Source organism: Plecotus auritus (assembly GCF_963455305.1).
Source record: "Plecotus auritus genome assembly, chromosome: 2".
In the NCBI taxonomy this organism is placed as follows: domain Eukaryota; kingdom Metazoa; phylum Chordata; class Mammalia; order Chiroptera; family Vespertilionidae; genus Plecotus; species Plecotus auritus.
Genome location: NC_137771.1, coordinates 138,334,574 through 138,355,955, shown reverse-complemented (window position 1 = coordinate 138,355,955; position 21,382 = coordinate 138,334,574). Strand labels below are relative to the sequence as shown.

Sequence of the window (21,382 nt, the reverse complement as noted above, 5' to 3'; positions counted from 1 at the left end):
AGACCATTTACATGTAATATAATTTTTTTATATGCCTGGGTTAAAACCTACTATCCTAATAGTTGTTTTCTATTTGTCATATCTGTTCATTGTTTCATTTGACCGCTTCTTCCACCTTTTATGGATTGAGTATTTTTATGATTCCATTTTATCCCCACTTTACTAGTATAATAATCTACATGCTAGTTTTTCATTCATTTTAATTTAAATGTACTGTGAGCCAACAGTACTTCACTACAATTTTTGCTTTAGTCTTGGCATTTAGAAAATATGACCCATAGGATGGATGCCAGTTTTTTAAGAGTTTTACTAGAACACAGCCAAAGGATTCATTTATATATTGTCTATGGCTGCTTTAGTGTTACAAGAACAGAGCTGAACAGTTATAATAGACACTCTATAATCTGCAAGTCTAAATATCTTGCCCTTTAAAAAAATGTTTGCCACCCAGCCAGTGTGGCTCAGTGGATTGAGTGTCATCCTATGCACCAAGAGGTCGCTGGTTTGATTCCTGTTCAGGGCACATGCCCAGTTGGCAGACTCGATCCTCAGTAGGGGGTGTGCAGGAGGCAGCCAATCGTTTCTACCTCTCTCTCTCTGTCTCTCCCTCTCTCATCCTCTCTCTAAAACCAATAAAAACATAATTTTTGAAAAAATATTTGCCAAACTCAGCTTTAGACAGTTAGGTTTCAGTAATTAAAAATCAGAAAAATTCCATTTTATAAGTATGGTTCAGCTTTTACCATTTCCAGTTTTCTTCATCTCTTTGGGTAGATTTTCTGTCTGGCATTATATCTGTGGTATATTTTTTATAGTTCAGGTCTTCTGGGAATGAATTATGTCTGGTTTTCCTTCCCTGAAAACATGCTTATTTTTCCTTCTTGAATTTAGAGTTAAAATGTTTTTTCTTTCAGCACTTTAAAGATATCACTTCATTGTATTCTGGCCTGCATAGTTCCTGATAATGATGCTGTATTTCTCATCTTTTAATCTTTTAAATTAGGTAGCCTATTTTTATTCTGGTGGACTTCATGATTTTCTCAGTGATTTTAGAGATGAATATTAAGCATCTAGGTGATTTAGAGATGGTAGAGTGTATGTGTATTGCAAATTATCCTGCTTGTTTTTCTCCAAATTTCTTGATTCTGTGGTTTCAGGGTCCTGATTAGCAGTAATTATCAGGTGTACCCGTTAATAATGCAAATTTTTTTCAATAAATGGAGTTACACATATGTTGATATATATGCAATTTGATATGTATGCTATTTTGTTGTATTGACAGCAAGCTTCAAAACTTCTTATGTCAAATTTTCTGAAGGTGTTAATATCATAGATATTTCTACGCTTAAAAATGTCGAGTTTCGTGCCAAAAAAAGCATTTGCGGGAAGTTTTAATTCATTATTTTGAAGAAAAGTGCTGCTGAAAGTTATCATATACTTCAGGAAGCTTATGGTGAACATGCTCCATCTCAAGATATTTGTGAATGCTGGTTTAAACGCTTTAAAAGTGATGATTTCAATGTGAAAGACAGAACGTCCAGGTCAACGGAAAAAGTTTGAAGACAAACAGTTACAAGAATTATTGGATGAAGATGCGTATCAAAGACAAAAACAACTTGCAGAAAGATTAAACGTTGCTCAGCAAACAATTTCCGATTGTTTACAAGCAATGGGAAAGATTTTAAAGAAGGAAAATGGGCATCACATCAACTGAACGAAAGACAAAAGGAAAACCGAAAAGTCATCAGTAAAATGTTGCTTCAACAGCATGAAAGAAAGTCTTGTTTGCATCGAATTGTGACTGGTGATGAAAAGTGGATTTATTTTGAGAATCCCAAACTCACAAAACCATGGGTTGATCCAGGTCAACCATCAAATCGATGCAAGGCCAAAATGCTTCAGAAAGAAGACAATGCTTTGTGTTTGGAGGGATCATAAGTTCTGTACCTAGGTTTCCAAATCATCCGAGGGAAACGAAGACGAGGGACTGAAAGGAAGCAGGCAGTATGTGCTATTCCAGTCCCTAGCCTAGCACCTGATGGCAGATTCAGGAATTCCTGGGAGCAGCAGGGTTTTGTCGAATTTGATCTCAGGGTTTTCAGACCTAGCTAAGCCTCTCTATAAAGCTTTAAAAGAAGAGGAAAAGGCCTTCAGGACCATAAAGGCAAAGCTTACTGAGGCCCCAGCACTAGGGCTATCAGATGTGACATGGGACTTTAACCTCTTCATTCATGAGAGCAATGGAATAGCCCTAGGAGTTCTAACCCAGGAGTTTGGACCCTGGCAAAGACCGGTAGCCTAACTCTCCAAGCAGATTGACCCAGTTGCCTCTGAGTGGCCCCCATGTCTCAGGGCCCTTGCAGCCATGGCATTATTAGTCAAAGAAGCGGATAACCTTACCCTGGGACAAAACTTAAATGCAAAAGTATCTCATGCTGTTGTCACCCTAACGGAAGATAGGGGGCAGCACTCATACTCGAATGACTCAATACCAAGGGCTTCTATGTGAAAATCTGGGAGTACAATTAGAAGCAGTGAGAATTCTTAATCCTGCCACCTTCTTACCCATCGCTGAGGGAGCCCCTGAGCATGATTGCCTAGAAGTTCTAGAGGAGGTTTACTCTAGCTGGCCAGATCTAACAGACCAGCCTCTGCAGAATCCGGACCTAATATTTTATATGGATGGGAGCAGTTTTCTAGATGAAGGGAAAAGACAAGCCAGATATGCAGTAGTATCAGACTTTGAGACAGTAGAGACACAGGCTCTGCCCAAAGGATGGTCAGCTCAGTGGGCAGAACTTTGAGCCCTGGTCAGAGCCTTAGAACTCAGAAAGGAAAGGCACGCTAACATTTACATTGACTTGCACTATGCCTTTGCCATCCTGCATATCCATAGGGCTATACACAAGGAAAGAGGATTCCTGAGCACTGAAGAGAAAGGAATCAAAAACCAGAATGGAATCCTAAAATTACTAGAAGCAGTCTGGGAGCCCAAGGAAGTAGCCGTTATCCATTGGGAAGCCGTCAACAAAAAGGAAAGGATTCAGTGTCAGAAGGAAACCGTCTGCAGACACAGCAACCAAGCTGGCTGATAAAGAACAAGTAGCATCGTCACAGATCATGTTGGCCCCTGAATTACCTGAACCTCTGAAATACACTCCTCAGGAAGGGGAATGGGCCCAGTAAGAAGGGGGAAAGAGAACAAAAGAAGGCTGGTGGACACTCCCAGATCATAGGGTCTATGTCCCAGAACAGTTAGCGCATAAGGAAGTCCTCCAGCAACATGAACTTACCTACTTTGTTAAGCAGATACTACTTAATTGCCTGTTGTCCCTCCTATGTGCCTCAGTCTCTCAGTGCTGCCTCCTCTGTGCACAGAACAATACCAAACAGGGTCCTGTAGGACCGATGGGAGTTCAGTACTGCGGGCAAGCTCCCTTTGAGGACTTAGAGGTAGATTTTACAGAAATAGGGCCTAGTAGATGGAATAAGTATCTCCTAGTTTTTATCTGCACTTTTTTCAGGCTGGGTTGAGGCATATCCTACTCACACAGAGAAGGCAAGAGAAGTCACTAAGGCATTGCTGAAGGACATAATTCCACAGTATGGAATGCCTCTAACTATAGGGTCAGATAATGGCCCAGTCTATGTAGCTGAAATAGTACAGCAAGTAGCGAAGGCCTTAGTAATTAAATGGAACTTACATGTAGCTTACAGGCCCCAGAGCTCAGGGAAAGTAGAGCGCATGAACTGGACTCTCAAGCAGGCTATGGCTAAGCTATGTCAAGAGCAACCTTATCCTGGACAGATATCTTGCCTCTTGTACTCCTGCGGGTACGCTGTGCCCCGAGGGCCAGGGTAGGTTTCTCTCCCTTTGAAATTCTATATGGCAAACTCCTCCCTTAATTCAGCCAAAGGGAGATTTGGGGGAAATAGGAAACTTAGAAATTCAGAAGCAATTACAAAGACTTGGGAAAACTATCTTGAGGTCCACAGATGGGTTATTGACTGATGATTGCCCATCTCTTTAGGAACGGCTGTGCACTCTCATAAGCCTGGAGCCAGGTTTGGGTCAAGGATTAGAAAAAGGAGCCCCTTAAGCCAACTTGGAAGGGACCCTATCCAGTCATACTAACCACCCCCACAGCTCTCAAGGTTGCAGAACTGAACACCTGGATCCACCACTCCCAGGTGAAAACAGCCCACCAGCCGAGTGATGCCCAGCCTAAGTGGAAGTTACCCTCTGATCAGAAACACCCCCTGGAGATCACCCTCAAGAAAATGGTGGACTTGGCTGACCAACCTGTTCCAAGAAATTCAGATAACACCCTGCTGAATTCTTCCTTACACTAATATTTCTTTCTTTTTTTTTATTGATTTTTTACAGAGAGTAAGGGAGAGGGATAGAGAGTTAGAAACATCGATGAGAGAGAGACATCGATCAGCTGCCTCCTGCACACCCCCTACTGGGGATTTGCCCACAACCAAGGTACATGCCCTTGACCGGAATCAAACCTGGGACCCTTCAGTCCGCAGGCCGATGCTCTATCCACTGAGCCACACCAGTTAGGGCTAATATTTCTTTTTTATCTCCTCCTAAAAGTAATAATGTCATAGTAATATATAGAAATGTTTAAAAATACCTAATATATATAAACTGAGTGGCCAGATTATTATGATCTCTGAACACATAATAACCTGGCCACTCAGTGTATATTCTATATAATAAAAGGCTAATATGCAAATTGTCCCCTCAACCAGGAGTTCGGCCAGCAGGCAGGCCGGCCAACCGCCCATGTCCCCTTCCCCTGGCCAGGCTGGCCGGACCCCACCCATCCACCCATGCATGAATTCATGCACCAGGCCTCTAATACACACACACACACACACACACTCTGAGTGGCCAGATTATTATGCGTTCAGAGATCATAATAATCTGGCCACTCAGTGAATATATTAAGAAGGTTTTAAAATGTTTAAATTAACTTTCCTTGAAACTTAAAGTGTGATTCCCCACTGCCCTGAAGCATGTATACCTCACAGATAAGAATTTGAACTTCAGTAAACAACTCAGAGTGACTTGTCAAGATAACCACCTGAGTGATGTACTCTCCCTAGATAACCACATGTAGCCCCTTGCCCTGTTTGAGATAAACATGTGTGCATTGACATAATTCACTGATAGCCACCTGGGCGGCTGCAAATGGGGTACAGGCTTTAAAACTGGGGTCCAGACCAGCCAAAGTGATCATCTGTCGAGAAAGCCACAAAGGCCCGTCCGTCCTCTTGCCAGTCTGGCAAGCGACGCTGCTCCGTGCTCCTCTCTCTGCCAGACAACAGAATAACGGTCAGTAACACTCGATTGAGACACGACTGAGCTTTTGGGTGAGAAACGCCGGCCCCTCGCATCTGGACCAGACCAGCCTTGCATCCGGACCAGACCAGCCTAGCTGCCGGACCCCCGAGGACAGCACCACTGGGATCCCACTAATCCTGTACCCGCAGCACCAGGAATTGTGTAATAAAATGCTGTATGATTTGCAACTATATATGTTTCATGTGGTGTAATTCTTCTGGAAGTTAATTGAATTATTTTGTGTATGCTTAAAATTAAAATTAAAGCCTTTGGTCCCTTGGCCCAACTCAGATTGGAACCCAGGTAACAGACAGAGACTTGGCCGACAGCAGCTGCCCTATATCTAAATCCAGCCTAGCACCAGGAATGCTCAGGGCCTACTCAAGAATGCAAATAATCCTTTCCAGCTAATATTTACAGGGTAAACTAACATTGTTGGTAGAGTATTAAATTTGACAGTAAAATAATAATCAAGTTCTCAGATTAATTTAAATAGGCTAATTGAAATAAGTGAATATTCAAGAAAATTTAATTGTACTGGACAAAAAGCTGTTCCTAAAGTAGTAACTAAAATTTCTATTGGTAGTTCATCTCATGGTAAAATTCCTGAACATGCAAAGAACCTAAAGCAGTCATATTTTTGTGCAAAAAATTAAAATTTAAAGTTATCAAGACTGCATTATAAAATTTACAAAAGCCTCCATTAATCAAAAAAAGGGGGGATAGTAGGGTAATATCATGTAAGGAAAAATATCCTATAAGTAAATTACATCTAGAAAATTTTTACTTTACAAAATTAATTTTCATTTGTAATGCTAACAGCAAGACACCCATGAAAAACACACATGGTGTCTAAATTAGACAAAGGAAAATCATTTGGGCAAAAATAAAAAGGATCCCAAATCAATTATATAGAAAAGATTCCTTTATTAACTTTTGGTCGAGAATATGTTTGTATATTTTCAGAAAACAACTCCAAGACCATGTGGATTCCTGCAACAGAGAGGAATTGACAGGTCTGCTCAAACCACGAAGACAAGAGGAGAAACAGTCCAGAGATGGGGGACGCTGACGACGCCTTGCCACGCTAGCAGTCAGAAGCTGTGTGACACAGCAGCGTGCCTAGGACCAAACCAGAGAGGGTTGGACCTGCATTGCCACCATGTGCCCACCATCCAGGTATCATTGCTGACATGTACACATAAGGAACTGTTTGACATTGAAACGGGGAATCAGAACTGTTGGACATTGAAATTGGGACTCAAACATTTTTTGTTATTATATGTTTATTTCTAGTCTGCAGAAGCAAGATTTTTTAAAGAAAAGAAATGGGGAAAAAATAGATACAGAGGCAAAGAAGCATTGAACACTGTCAAACTACAGCAGGAAAGCAGGGGAGGTTGAGGGGCGGGGGCTGTAAGAGATCAACCGAAGGACTTGTATGCATGCACATAAGCATAACCAATGGATACAAGACACGGGGGTTGGGGGGGCAGGTAAAGGCATGTACTGGGGGGTAGGGGAGTCCGGGGGGAGGTCAATGGGGGAAAAAAAAAAACACGAGACATATGTACTACTATTTGTAATACTTTAAACAATAAAATAAATAAATAAATAAATAAATAAATAAATAAATAAATAAATAAATATCTTTCATATACCAAAAAAAAAAGCCTTTGGTCTTTTTGGTCCTAAGCCTACCCTCAGTCCTGCTTGCATAGAGTAGTCTCTTCACTAGCAACTACTTGAATGTCCCACACCTGCATGGTTAAAGCTTATCTCAAGGGACATCTTAGATAAACACCCCAGAGATCCTTTCCCGGGATCTACTTGGGACAAATAAACTCTGGTATTTCTGGATAATCATTGTTTTTATCTTTCTAATAATTCTTATTTTGTCTTTTTATGAGTGTCGCCAGAACCCTAGACTAATACCAGGAGGAGAACTCTTCTGTCCCTACTGGGACACAGAACCACTATAAATTACTACCTCCTCCACTGCAAAGGAATTTATTGCTGTCCTCCACCAAGATGAGGCTGGTTCTCTTACTGTTACTAAACTCTCTTATTCTTGACCACTCTCAAGTCTATACTCTGCCTCTCAAGGATCTTCTAAGTCCTCATTATCTCTCTCAAACCCTCAACTTAACTCATCGCTTCCTCAGCCTGACCAGCACTGGGCTGGCTAAGTACTGTTGGCTCTGTCTTCCCCTCTCATCTACAGGCTACATGGCAGCCCCCACCTCCCTGCACGCATGGTCTGATTCTAGCCTGTCCTTCCATTATAAGGAACACGGAGGACCTCCATTCCAACTTATGTGCCTCAATGAACTCTATGACTTCCAAATCACAGAGATGAAAAAAAGGAACACTTACAGGCAAGGCCGTTGAGCTGCTCCAAATTTATTTAAATGATATAACACCACACCGATCCAACAAGGTTCCTATCCTTGGATCGGTAACGACTAACACTGCCTTAGCATTTCAGTCACCCCTTTGCATCAGCAGTGAACTCCCTGAAGGAAATGCTTTGGGACATCTTGATCAACACTTCTGCAACTTTACTCTCGACCTTAAACCTGCTTCTAATTGGGCTATGTTGTCACCCAAACAGCTCCCTTTCGGAACCCAATTCAATTTTCAGCAGGGCCCACCATCTCAGCAGCCTTCCCAACCATCGACACCCCTCAGTTCTGCTCAGGCCAACCCCACACCTGCTCAAGGTTTCACTCATGGCATGATTGCATATTGAACCAACAGGCCTCATGTCATCACCTTCCTTCCCACAGGCTCACACACTCTAAATTCTGGGTAGAGACTGACAGGAAATTTATTTTCTTTGAAAACACTACTTCTGGGGATACACAAAATAATCCCCAAGGCCCCTTTCAGCCCCTTACAGGGGCAACCTTGGCAGGAACTCTCTCTTTCTCAGAACTGGAGAATGGCAAGCTCACACACCTCTTTACCATTAAGAATACCTTCTGTCTGGAAACCCAGGGAATTTTCTTCCTCTGTGGCACCAATACCTATCTCTGTCTACCTGCCAACTGGACTGGGACCTATACTCTGGTTTACCTAGCCCCAGAAAAAGACATTGCCCCTAACAATCAGTCCTTTAAGGTTCCACTCACTGCCTATGCTCGAACCAGAAAGGCCATCGCCCTCTTCCCCCACTCCTTGTCAGCCTAGGAATAGCTATAGGCCTGAGCACTGGGATAGGGGGGTTGGCAACTTACTTTTCCTATTATCAAAGCCTATCCAAAGACCTTTCAGACAGCTTAGAGGAAGTATCTCAGAGCATTATTGCAGTACAAGACCAGATAGACTCACTGGCAGCGAATACCCTCCAAAATCGAAGAGGACTAGACCTTCTAATAGCAGAAATAGGGGGCTTATGTATGTTCCTTGAGGAAGCGTGCTGTTTTATGCCAACCAGTCCAGCATTGTAAGGGATGGGGCCCGGAAACTAGCTGATCAGGCCTCAAAAAGAAGACAGGAATTATCGGAATCTTGGAGTTCCTGTAATAATATATGGAATTGGGCATGTTGGGCACTCCCATTAGCTGGCACCCTCCCGATGCTTCTCATTGCACTGTTATTTGGTCCTTGCATTCTTAACTTTCTCACCTGCTTTATTTCCTCTCGCTTAGAAGTCTTCAAGCTCCAGATGGTGCTACAAGCCAGGACACTGAACTACTGTTATGACCCTCTTGGGGAAGATAAAAAAGATGCAAACTGCTGAACCTCCATAACTACGTCCCTCCTCAGCAGGAAGCAGCTAGAGGGGTCAGCAACCCTATCCCCAATTCCTGAGTCTTCTATAATCCCCAAGGCTAAGACTAGCTTGAGAATCAAGAGGGGGGAATAATGCGGAAAATACTGGTAAGACATTTGGGGGACTAGCTATCTGAATCTGTGCCAGTAACCTGTATTCTGATGCACACTCTTACGAGCAGATAATCATGATAACTCCATTGTTATCATGATACCTGTCCTGCCTTGCAGAACCTGTTTCCCGGAATACTCCCATTTTACAGAGGCCATAAATCATGAACCATATACAACCCCCGGAGGGGGTTGTCAGCACTGGTGCCAGCCAAGCCAAGCCTTTGGGTATAATCTCACTTCCCCCTCCCAACTCATGGGGGGCTGCAAAGCCCATGAAAAGTCCAGAATCCTGATTCATATTTGGGGGACAAAGAAACTAAAAGGGATAAAAGGAAGGCTTCCTCCATATTCATTACTCAGGCTTTGGAGGTTGATTCCGAGTCACCGCACTAGTGCATTAAAGGCTCCTCTTCTGACTCCTTTGAGTGCCCAACTGATTATTCTCCCACACCACCTGGCAGCTTATCTACAACAGCTGTAGGTTTGTCATATATGGCCTTTATCATGTTGACATATACTCCTTCTATTACCACTTTGCTGAGTTTTTATCAAAAATGGGCGTTGGATTTTGTTAAATGCTTTTTCTGTGACTATTGATAGGATCATGTGATTTTTGTCTTTCAATTTGCTTATGTAATGTATCACGTTTGATTTGTGAATATTGTACCAGCCTTGCACCCCTGGAATAAATCCCATTTGGTCATGGTGTATGATCTTTTTAATATATTGCTGAATCTGATTTGCTAATATTTTGTTGTAGATTTTAGCAGCTGTGTTCATCAAGTATATTGGCCTATAATTCTCTTTCTATGTAGTGTCTTTATCTGGTTTTGAAATTAGGATAATGCTGGCCTCATAACAAGAGCTTGGAAGTGTTCCTTCCTCTTGGATTTTTGGAATAGATGGAGTATAGGTGTTAGTTCTTCTTTGAATGTTTGGTAAAACTACCCTATGAAGCCATCTGGACCTGAGCTTTTGTTTGCTGGGAATTTTTTTTATTACTGCTTTTATTTCATCAGTTGTTGGCCTGTTCAGGCTTTCTGATTCTTCCTGATTCCATTTTAGGAGATGTATTTTTCTAGGAATTTGTCTATTTTATCCAAAATGTCCAGCTTGTTGGCATATAGTTGTTTATACTATCTTTTTACAATCCTTTGTATTTCTGTGGTGTCAATGGTTACTTGTCCACTTTCATTTCTGATTTTATTTATTTGGGTACTCTCTCTTTGCACCTAGATAAGTCTAGCTAACGATTCATCAATCTTATTTATCCTTTCAAAGAACCAGCTTTTGGATTCACTGATTTTTTTGTATGTTTTTTTTTTAGTCTCTACGTCATTTACTTTTGCTCTTGTTCTCTTTCTATTTCTTTAAGTTGCAGGGTTAAATAGTTTATTATTAATTTTTCTTGTTTTTTGAGGTAGGCTGTAGTGCTATGAACTTCAATCTCAGGACTACTTTTGCTGTGTTCCAGAGATCTGGGGTTGTTGTATGTTCATTTTAATTTGTTTCCAGGAAGTTTTTTATTTGTTTCTTGATCTCATTGGTAAACAGTGCATTGTTTAATGACATATTATTTAGCGTCCATGTGTCTGAATGAATTGGGGAGTTTTTACTGTAGTTTTCTAATTTCATTCTACTGTGATTTGAGAAGATGTATGATTTCAATCTTCTTGAACTTGCAGAGACTTGTTTTGTGTCCTAACATGTAGTCCATCTTTGTGAATGTCCCATGTGCACTTGAGAAGAATGTATATTCTGCAGCTTTGGGGTGAAATGTTCTTTTAATGTCAATTAAATCCACCTGATTCAGTTGTCCTCTACAGTCACTGTTTCCTTGTCAATTTTTTGTCTGAAAGATCTTTCCAGTGAAGTCAGCAGGGTGTTAATGTCCACTCCTACAACGGTGTTGTTGTCGATCTCTCCCTTAAAGTCCTCTAGAAGTTTCTTTATATAGTTAGGTGCTCCTATATTGGATGCATATATGTTTACCAGAGTTACATCCTCTCATTGGGTCAATCCCTTTAGTATTCTGTAGTGACCTTTGTTGTCTCTTGTGATGGCCTTCATTTTAAAGTCTATTTGTCAGATATAAGTATTGCTACTCCAGCTTTTCTTTCTTTTCCATTTGCATGGAAATTTTTTCCCAATCCTTTCACTCTCATCCTGTGTGAATCTTTTGTTCTGAGGTGGGTCTCTAGTAAACAGCATACAGTTGGGTCATGTTTTTGTATGCATCCAGCTACCCTATGTCTATTGATTGGAGCATTTAATCCATTGACATATAAGGTTATATTGATAATATTTATTCATTGCCATTTTAATTCTGTAGGTTTCTCTCTCCATTTCTTCTCATTACAGCAATCCCTTTAGCTTTTCTTATAATGCTGGCTTGGTGGTGATAAACTCCTTTGTTGTCTGGGAAGCTCTTTATTTCACCGTCTATTTGAATGATAGCTTTGCTGGATATAGTAATCTTGGTTTCAGATCCTTGCTTTCCATTACTTTGAGTACTTCATGTCATTTCCTTCTGGCCTGTAGAATTTCTGATGAGAAATCCGATGACAGCCTTGTGGGAGAGCTCCTTTGTAGGTAACACTTTGCTTTTCTCATGCTGCCTTTAAGATTCTCTCTTTGTCTTTAATTTTTGGCATTTTAATTATGATGTTCTGGGCATGGCCCTATTTGGGATCTTCTTGCTTGAGATTCTCTGTGCCTCCTGAACTTGTGTGACTTTTTCCTTCACCAGGTTAGGGAAGTTTTCTGCAATTATTTCTTCCAAGATGTTCTCTATCCCTTGCTCACTTTCTGCTTCTTTTGACACACATACTATACAACTATTATTGTTTCATGTTCTCCCACAGCTCCCTTAAGCTGTCCTCCTGTTTTTTGTTTTTTCTTTTTCATTATTATTGATTTTTTCTACCCTGTCTTCCAATTCACTGATCTGATCCTCAGCTTCCCCTAATATGCTGTGTAATCCTTCCAATGTGTTCTTTATTTGTGCTATGTCATTCTTTATTTCCATTTTCATAGTTACTATATCATTTCTCATGCTGTTGAGCATCTTTACCATCATTATTCTGAAGTCTATATCAGATAAATTTCTTCTCTCCATTTCATTATCTTTTTTACTGGAGAATTCTCTTGTTCTTTCATTTGGGCGTTGTTGTTCTTGGTTTTTGTTGTTGTTTTTTTTTTGTCTCCTCATTTTGGCTGCATGTTTAGGTTTGTAACTGTGTTAGGTAGATCTGCTATGCCTGTCAACCTCTATTGCAGGACAGTGTCAAATGCTATTTCTGACTAATTAGATCAGATAAAGACTCAAAGCCTCCAGAGACCACCTCTGCCTGAAGGCTGATTGGATTCTGTCTTGAGTAGCTCTCAGGCAATAGTCCTCTAGTGTGAGGAAAGTTTTTCCAATATGGTGGGTCAACTGCTTCTGCCTGGAGGCTAATTGTTACTCTCAGTCTCTTAATGGGTTTCAAAAATTCCACAACCACTGTGGAGCAAAGTGTTTTCCAATAGGGTGGCTCAGCTGTCTTCCCCCCAAGGCAAAGCCACATGTATAGCTAAAGCCTGTGTGAGAAAGATGACCTCTGCAGAATGAAGGATGACTCAGCATAGGGCAGCCTGGAGTCTGCCTTCTGATCTCTAACCCTAGAGCCCCCAACCCTGGCTTCTGCTCACACAGCTCCAGTCCACTCTTCCCTCCCTCTGGTGGAGCACAAGGTGAGTGGATGAACACGGAATTTTGTGCACTGGCCCTTTATTAGGTAAGTGGGTGCCTGCATTTCCAGCCATCTTTCCCTGGCAGACAGCAACCATTCTGCTTTTCACAGCCAGATTTATGTGGGCACTTTTCTCAGTTCTGGTGCTCTCTGCTGGGGGGCCCAGTTTGTGGACAGAGTTCTCATTGGCAACTCCCCACAGGTGAGCTATCTCTCTGGCACTTTAGCTGCTGAGTTGTAGGAGCCAGTCCAACCCTTTCATGCCTCCACCCTTCCTACCAGTCTGTGCAGTCCCCACTTTTCCATTCTTAGTTATCAGGGTTCTCTCTAGCTAGTCTTCAGTTGATTATTCAGGATTTTTTTTTATTTTAGTTGTAATTTCAGTTTGGTCCTGGGAGTGTGTCTGTGTAGCATCCACTCACTCCGTCACCATTTCTTGTCTGTTCTTTCTCAATATTACCTTATCTATCCAGGATCTTTTGTAGTCCCATAAAAATTTTAGAAATTGTTCTAATTCTGTCAAAATGCCATTATTTTTTATAGTGATGGCACTAAATCTGTAGTTTGTTTTGGGTAGCATTCTAATACCAATTCATCAAATTTATGAACAAGTTTTTGTTTTTGTTTTTCATTTATTTGAATCTTTAATTTCTTTCATCATTGTCATAGTTTTCAGTGTATAGATCTTTCATTTCCTTGGTGAAATTTATTCCTAGGTATTTTATTCTTTTTCATGAAATAGTGAATAGGATTGTTTTCTTAATTCCTCTTACAGTAGTAGTTGAAATGCCAAAGATTTTTATACATTGATTTTGTACCCTGCAAGTTTACTGAATTATTTTATTAGTTCTAGCAGTTTTCATATAATATCATGTCTTCTGCAAACAGAGAAAAATCTCACTTCCACCAGAGAATATAATAACGTATGTTTAACATATAACAACATTACAAATATTAGGTTAATCCTTTAGCTCACATATAAATTTTTAATACAAGTGATATATAAATTAATAATACATTACATATATCATAAACAAGAACTCTACAAATAAGATATGAATTATAATGAAATCTATTAATATCCTGACTTCATGTCCAGGCACTTTGATCATTGTTTGCCATCTCTGGGAGGCTCTTATACTCTTTCATCTAATTTATTGCTATCATTCCTTCAGGGCTCAACTCAGGTTTTAGCTCACCCAGAAAATTTTCCGACTTCCCAGACTAAGTCAAGTTCCCTGTTATACTTTCTCATCATACCATGTAATTCATTCATGATTACAATTACATAACAATGTGTCTTTTCACTACCTTTTAGTTCTGTAAATCTCTAATAACAAGGACTTAACTATCTTATTTTCTATGTTATTCCTAAAACCAAGCTCAGAGATTTACAAAATGAATGAATGATTATGAAATAATTGTTAGAAGAATTTTCTGGCTTATTATCTACACTAATAAAAGAGAAACATGCAAAGTGACCATCACTTCGCTACGCCCATCAGCCAATCAGGAGTGAGCATGCAAATTAATCCAACAAAGATGGCGGCAGCCCCCTTCCCCCCCCCCCCCCAACAAGCTGCTCCGGGCCTCTGGGCAGCATGCATGCAGGCATGGAGTGGCCAGGCAGAGCGGGATGCCTGCTATGAGGGGGAGAGCCAGGGGCAGAGGGTGGAGGGAGCTACAGGAGTGCGCTCCGCCTGGAGCAAAGACTGAAGGCAGCGGCCAGAGGGAAGACCTGGGTCCCGGGTGCCAGAGGAAAACCGGTGCCGGCAGCCAGGGGAAGGAAGGCCTATTTCACGAATCTCTCCATGCAATGGGCCTCTCGTTTATTTAAATAAAATAGAATTGCAGACGTACCCTTTTAAGACCACCATGTTGCTATATACTAATTTTTCTTCTGGTATTTAAAATACAATTAACTTTTCTGTTAAGGTAAGTTAAAATAATGCAGAAACTTCTATATATAAAAGGCTAATATGCAAAGTGTCCCCTTGGAGTTCAACTGGGAGTTTGATCGCTTGCTATGGTGTTCACTGACCACCAGGGGGCGGTACGGAATGAAGGAAGGCCCTCGTCAGCAGCCGGAAGGCCCCGATTGGCCTAGGGACCCTACCCATGCATGAATTTCGTGCACCAGGCTTCTACTTTCTTTACAAGAAACATTATTATTTGACAAACCGATAGGATAATTTACTTCCTTTTGTCTAGCAGTGTCCATCTTAAATAAGATTTGCTTCAGCTTAATACATTATTCCTTTCATGATCAGTAGTAAAAAAGCTAGCAAGCAATGAAATAGAAGTCAACAAATAACTTAAATTTTTAAAAAGTACTTTAATAAGCCTTAAAAGCATTTTCACAGTACAACACTAAAAAGTTAACAAATATTATATAGAAGAAAAGGGGATGGGGGGAATTCCACATGGGCACTGAAACAAGAATAATACTTCTTGCTTACAAATAACATTTCTATTAATACTTTATTTTCCTCAGAAATCAATAGAGAATAACGGAAACTATTTTGGTAGCTTTCCAAAGAAACATAGAAATATTCCTTAAAGTCTGCCTAGCTCTCTTTTACACTACCTCACTCACTTCTTGAGAGAACTGCTTATCCCTCCAACATTTCTATGGTTCTGATGGGGCTGCTATTGTGGTATCATCATTTCCCCTAGCCATGGGTGGGCTTGTCATCTGACAGACAAAAATTTCATCATGTTCTCCTCAATACAGTGGGCACATATAATCTTAGCTGGGGATTAGAGGTGGGAGGAGGGGGTTTCTTCCCCCATCTATATATATAAAAGTATAAGCAACTGTTCGACCAGTAGCTATGACACACTGACCACCAGGGGGCAGACGCTCAACGCACAGCCATGGACACATAGAACAGACTGATGAATCTCAGATGGAAGGGGAAGGAGGGAGGGCAGGATGAGGTTAACCAAAAATCTTATATGCATACCAGAGGCCCAGTGCATGGATTCATGCACTGGTGGGGTCCGTTGGCCTAGCCTGCGCTCTCTCTCAACCCGGGATTCCTCAGGGGATGTTGGACTGCTGGTTTCAGCCCAATCCCCGCAGGCCAGGCCGAGGGATGGGACCCCACTGGTTCACGAATCCATGCACCGGGCCTCTAGTGGTTAATAAACTAAGCTTGATCCCAGAATTGTCAGCAAGCAAAAGAGAATGAAACCCAAAGGGAAAGATGGAATGAGAGAGAACAGTTCTAGATGATATTTTCTTCTCTAGATTCAGAAAAATCTAGAAACTAGTTCTAGTACTTGCTTTACAATGGTTTAGTCATTTAATAAATCCCTCCCCCCCTTTTTTTTGCTTAAACTAGCTTAAGATTTGTCAGTTACAACCCAAAAGTCCCAATATATTTCCTATATTCATTTAGGCTTGATAAACTAAATAAATATAAATATCATATAGTTTTTTTAACTGCCTTGTTCTTACAAATCTAAGTAATGTTATATCCTAAATGCTCCTTCTCTCCTGCAATTATTTTTCAGTTTTATTGAGGTATAATTGACCAATAGAAATTGTATATATTTAAGGTGTACAACTAGATTTTTTATATACATAAGATGGTGAAAGATCACCACAATTAAGCTGGTTAACATATCCATCACCTCAGAGCTCCCCCACCCCTACAATTTTAAATATATACAAGTAAACCTTTAAAGAAGCATAATGTACATGTATTCTTTTAAGTTATTATATGTAAATAAAACAAAAATATATAGTTCATATATATGAAAATGACACATCTTGAAGATTTTAAAATGCTACATTATTGTAGATATAAACACTGTATACTTAGGATACTCTAAATTTACAAAAATATGTTTTTCTTTCTAGTAATAATAAATTAACCTTAGTTTACTGTATTATTTTTACTTTACCATATAAACTTTTAAATTTTAACTTTTTTAAATCTTATAATAACCACTTAAAACACAAACACATTGTGCAGTTGTACAAAAATATTTTATATTCTTATGCTGGTTTTTCCATTTTTAATTTTTTTATTTTTAACATGTATACATTTTTTATTAAAACTTAAGACACAAGCAAACACATTAGCCTCGGCCTAAACAGGGTCAGGATCATCAATATCACTGTCTTCTACCTCCATATCTTGTCCCCCTGAAGTACATGGATGGAATTGTATTCTGTGATAACAATTCCATATGTCCACATGTGAAATATGTCCACAGGGGTTTATTTGGTTTATTCCTTTTTTTTCTCATAGATTTGCTTGTAAGCAGATATTGTACAATGAACATTCCTTTCTATTCATGAAAACCTTTTGGTGTTAGAGTTCAGATTTTCTAACTTTTTAAGAAGCTTGATGAGGTCTTCTAAAGCTTCTGCTAAATCCTGAAGAGGGAATTTTCTTCTTGTTCTCCTGCAAATTCCTTTTCTCTTTCCTTTTTTTCATCTATACATTCCTGTTCCAGTTCCAACTATTTCTAATTAGTCAATTTTTCAGGAACCACCTCTAGGAGTTCCTCAATGTCATTCTCATCCACATCCTGGTTAAAGTTGTTTGCCATCTCAACCATAGCCTTGGAGATTTTTGCAACTTCTGCACTAAGATACTAGGCAACAGTAATTTTTTAGCTCTATTATATTATATGGTACCACCTTCATACAGGCGCTCTGTCACTGACCAAAACATCATTATGTGGTGCATGACTGTACATAAAAATAAATATATAAAACAGTAAGAGTTTCACAAAATGGTACCTATTCTATGTGAAGTACTCATATTTTTTATTGTGTTTTATAATGTTGATAAATATTTCAAAACCCACCCTTGTGATGTACTGCAATTTGAGGCACACAAAAAATAAATTAAGTTGTGATTTTTTCTGTCACATTTCAATGCCCACTCATCTATCTGTTTTCTGCCCCTCAGACAATTGTTGAAATCTTTCATTCACTGATGACTCTCCTCTTTCCCTTTCACTATATTTCTCTCTTTTACTTCTTTACTATAATTTTAGTAGGATCTAGAAGGGTAAAAACAATAAACACAAGGCCTCAGTCTGATCTTTAACTCAAAGCCCTCTACAAGTATTTTTAAAAACCTTGAGTTTCCTAACCTCTTTCTGACTGATTTAAGGTCCCTCTGCTAATTATGATGGCCTTAATTGATGTATTCTGGGAGTTATCATTACAGCTTCCCAAGGCAATCTAAGGAATTAAAAAGGAAAGGGGAAGAAAAAGGAAAGTGCCGATACCAGTAGTGACGTAAGAATCTATATAACAATTCCATTTAACTGTAAAACTAAATGTAAAATTGTGGTTAAATGTTCAAAATTAAACATAAATACTTAAATAAAGAAAAGGAAATTTCTTTTTGAGGGAAAACTTTAGGAAAGGTGCCTTCCACAAAGAAAATAATCAAAAATTAATTTTCAAATACATCATGATAAATAATATTTTTATAAGTAATAAAGAGTACTTACAAGGCAAGGCTACTCAAAACATATTGTACGTGCTCACATTCATCTGGGAATGATGCACTAGCTGATGTAAAACAGGAAAGTGCAGTCTGAAGAACTTGAAGTTGGGGCAAAGGGACTTGCCATCTTCCAGCATAATCTTCAACCACCTGATAGGGAAGCAATCCAAAAAGTATATTATTATATAAAATGTCCTCAACACCTCCAATTTAAAAATATGAATAAAACTAGTTATGGAACCACCATAACATTTTAAATTTGAATAAAATTAGTTATGCCTGAACACAAATGATGGGGGGAGGGGTTTTTTATTGTTTATTTTCATTGTGTACATCTAAAAATAAAATTAACTATTTTCTTTGAAAATTTGGAAATCTATATATATAAAAGCCTAAGCGACCATCACAACCAAAACAACCAAACGGACGACCAAACAGGCTGCGTGGAGCAACCAGGCTGGCAGGGGGCTTAGTGAGGGATGACCAAACAACTGAGCAGGCTGTGTGGGGCTACCAGGCTGGCAAGAGGGTTAGTGAGGGACGACCAAACGACTGAACAGAGGGCTGCGTGGGGTGACCAGGCTGGCAGGGGGCTTAGTGAGGGATGACCAAATGACTGAGCAGCAGGCTGTGTGGGGCAACCAGGCTGGCGGGGGGGGGGGGGGCAGCGAGGGGCAACCAGGCCGGCAGAGGGGGGCAGTGACGGGCGACCAGGCTGGCGGGGGTCAGTTGGGGACAACCAGGCCGGCAGGGGGGGGGCAGTGAGGGGCAACCAAATGACCAAACAGCAGGCTGTGTGGGGCGACCAGGCTGGCAGGGGAGGCAGTTAGGGGTGACCAGACTGGCAGGGGACAGCAGTGAGGTGCAACCAGGCCGGGCGACCAGGCTGGCTGGGGGGCGGGGGGGCAGTTGGGGCCGACCAGCCCGGCGGGGGGGGGGGGGAGGGAGTTAGAAGTGACCAGGCCTGCAGCGGGGGAGCAGTGGGGGCGAACAGGTCGGCAGGGGGAGCAGTTGGGGGTGACCAGGCCATCGGGGCGGGGGGGCCAGTTATGGGTGATCAGGCAGGCAGGCAGGTGAGCAGTTAGGAGCCATTGGTCCCGGATTGTGAGAGGGATGTCAGACTGCCGGATGTACACAGGGATCGGGCCTAAACCGGCAGTCGGACAGGACATCCCCCGAGGGGTCCCAGATTGGAGAGGGTGCAGGCTGGGCTGAGAGGACCCTCCCCATTCATGAATTTTGTGCACCGGGCCTCTAGTATATTATATGAATGACTGTACCATTCAGTTGCCAAATATTCACCAAACTTTATAGCACATACTCTTCACCTCCTATGTTTAGCTTTTGTCAAAATACCAATTAATATTAAAATAGCTAGACAGCAGAATATAGTATTAAAGTAAAAATAAGTATGTATTATTATCTTTATTTATAAGGACTGAACTCTAAGCCTTCTGGCAACAAACGAGTATTAAAGATATAGTGGCATGATGCTCTAATTATGAAAGTTAAAACTGTACCATATTATGGAGAAAAGAGTGCAGAATATAATCAGGCTTGGCTCTGTCACTGGGTAGTTCATCTTCCTTCTCTATGCATTACTTTTCTCACCATAAAATGGAACTAATGCTTGTCTCACATGTTTTCTCTGAAGTTGAGATAATTTATGTAAAAACACTTTAGAATGATCAATCACTATATTGATATATATTATGTACTCCTATAAATCTATATACTAGTAAAATTATTCATATGCAAGACTGCTGCTGTATTAAAACAATGTTTGTTTGTTTTTAATTTATCATATAAAATGGATTGACCAACAGGGCCTGCAAACCAAATTTGTCATGCAACCTGCTTTTTGTATAACCCACAAACTAAGAATGGATGTTATGTTTTTAAATGATAAAAAAATTTTTTTTGATGTATGCAAATCATATGAAATTCAAATTTCAATGTCCATAAAGTTTTATTGAAACATATCCAGATTCATTCATTTATGTATTACCTATGGCTATTTTCCTGATACAAGAACCAAGTTGAATAGTTGTGACAGAATTGCCTTACAAAGCCTAAAATATTTATTATATGCCCCTTTACAGAAAGTTTTCCAACTCTAATTTAAAAGCTGGGAAAACTAGTGCAGGGTATAAACACCAAGAACACTCATAGCTCAAGGGCTTTTCATACTAATCACTTCCTTTTGGGAGACAATTTTCCACTGGTATCTTGTATTTCTATAGTTTTTCAAAAAGAGGTTTGATAGCCTTTATCTTCTAAATATATTTATCAGAAATGACCTTAAAAAATAGATGATGGATCAATGTTAGGGGGGGGAGAAAAATGGCGGCGGAATAGACAGACATGTTCCGAGCCTTGTCCCGGAGCAGAAAGAAAGAACAGCTGAGGGTCGCACTAGGAGTGTTTGTTGGCAAGTTGGGGGACAGCTGAACTCCAGAAGAAGGTGGGAGACTGCTAGACGGGGTTCCCCTGACCTGGCAGCTCCCACTGCGGCTGGGTCCCCTCCCGGAGCTGCGGGCTTGGACGCGGAGTCGCCGCCATCTGGAACCAGAAAGTGGAGCTTATCGGAAGCCTGAGAATCCACAACTGCGGCACCCACGGAACAGCTGCGAGCCCCAGAACAAGGCTCCCCAATTGGCGCAAACACACGGGTTCAGAGGAGCTCTACACTCCACCACGGAAAGGTCAGATTTCGCCTAGGATAAGGTGAGGTCTCTGGTCCCAGCGCGAGAGAGGAACGCGCGTTTTGCGGGAGCTGGAGGACCAGGGAAGTCTGTGCCTAGAAAAATCGGTGGCTGCTGGGGCTGGCGTGATCTGTGAATGTGGAAGGGGGTCCTCAGAGCTGCTAACAGAAGGGCTCTCTAAAAAGCAACCCATTTTGATCTGAAGTGCAGGGACACCCT

The 21,382-nt window shown here is 40.7% G+C and overlaps 1 protein-coding gene across 2 annotated transcripts in view; it reads right to left on the bottom strand.

The window, feature by feature from the left end:
* ZNF654 (zinc finger protein 654) overlaps positions 1–21,382 on the bottom strand; it is a 113,471-nt gene that overhangs the window by 57,001 nt on the left and 35,088 nt on the right. For both annotated transcript variants that reach the window (XM_080654965.1, XM_080654966.1), the window contains exon 2: positions 18,463–18,608. In XM_080654965.1, the coding sequence (XP_080511091.1) occupies positions 18,463–18,608 (146 nt within the window). The remainder of the gene's footprint in view (positions 1–18,462; positions 18,609–21,382) is intronic.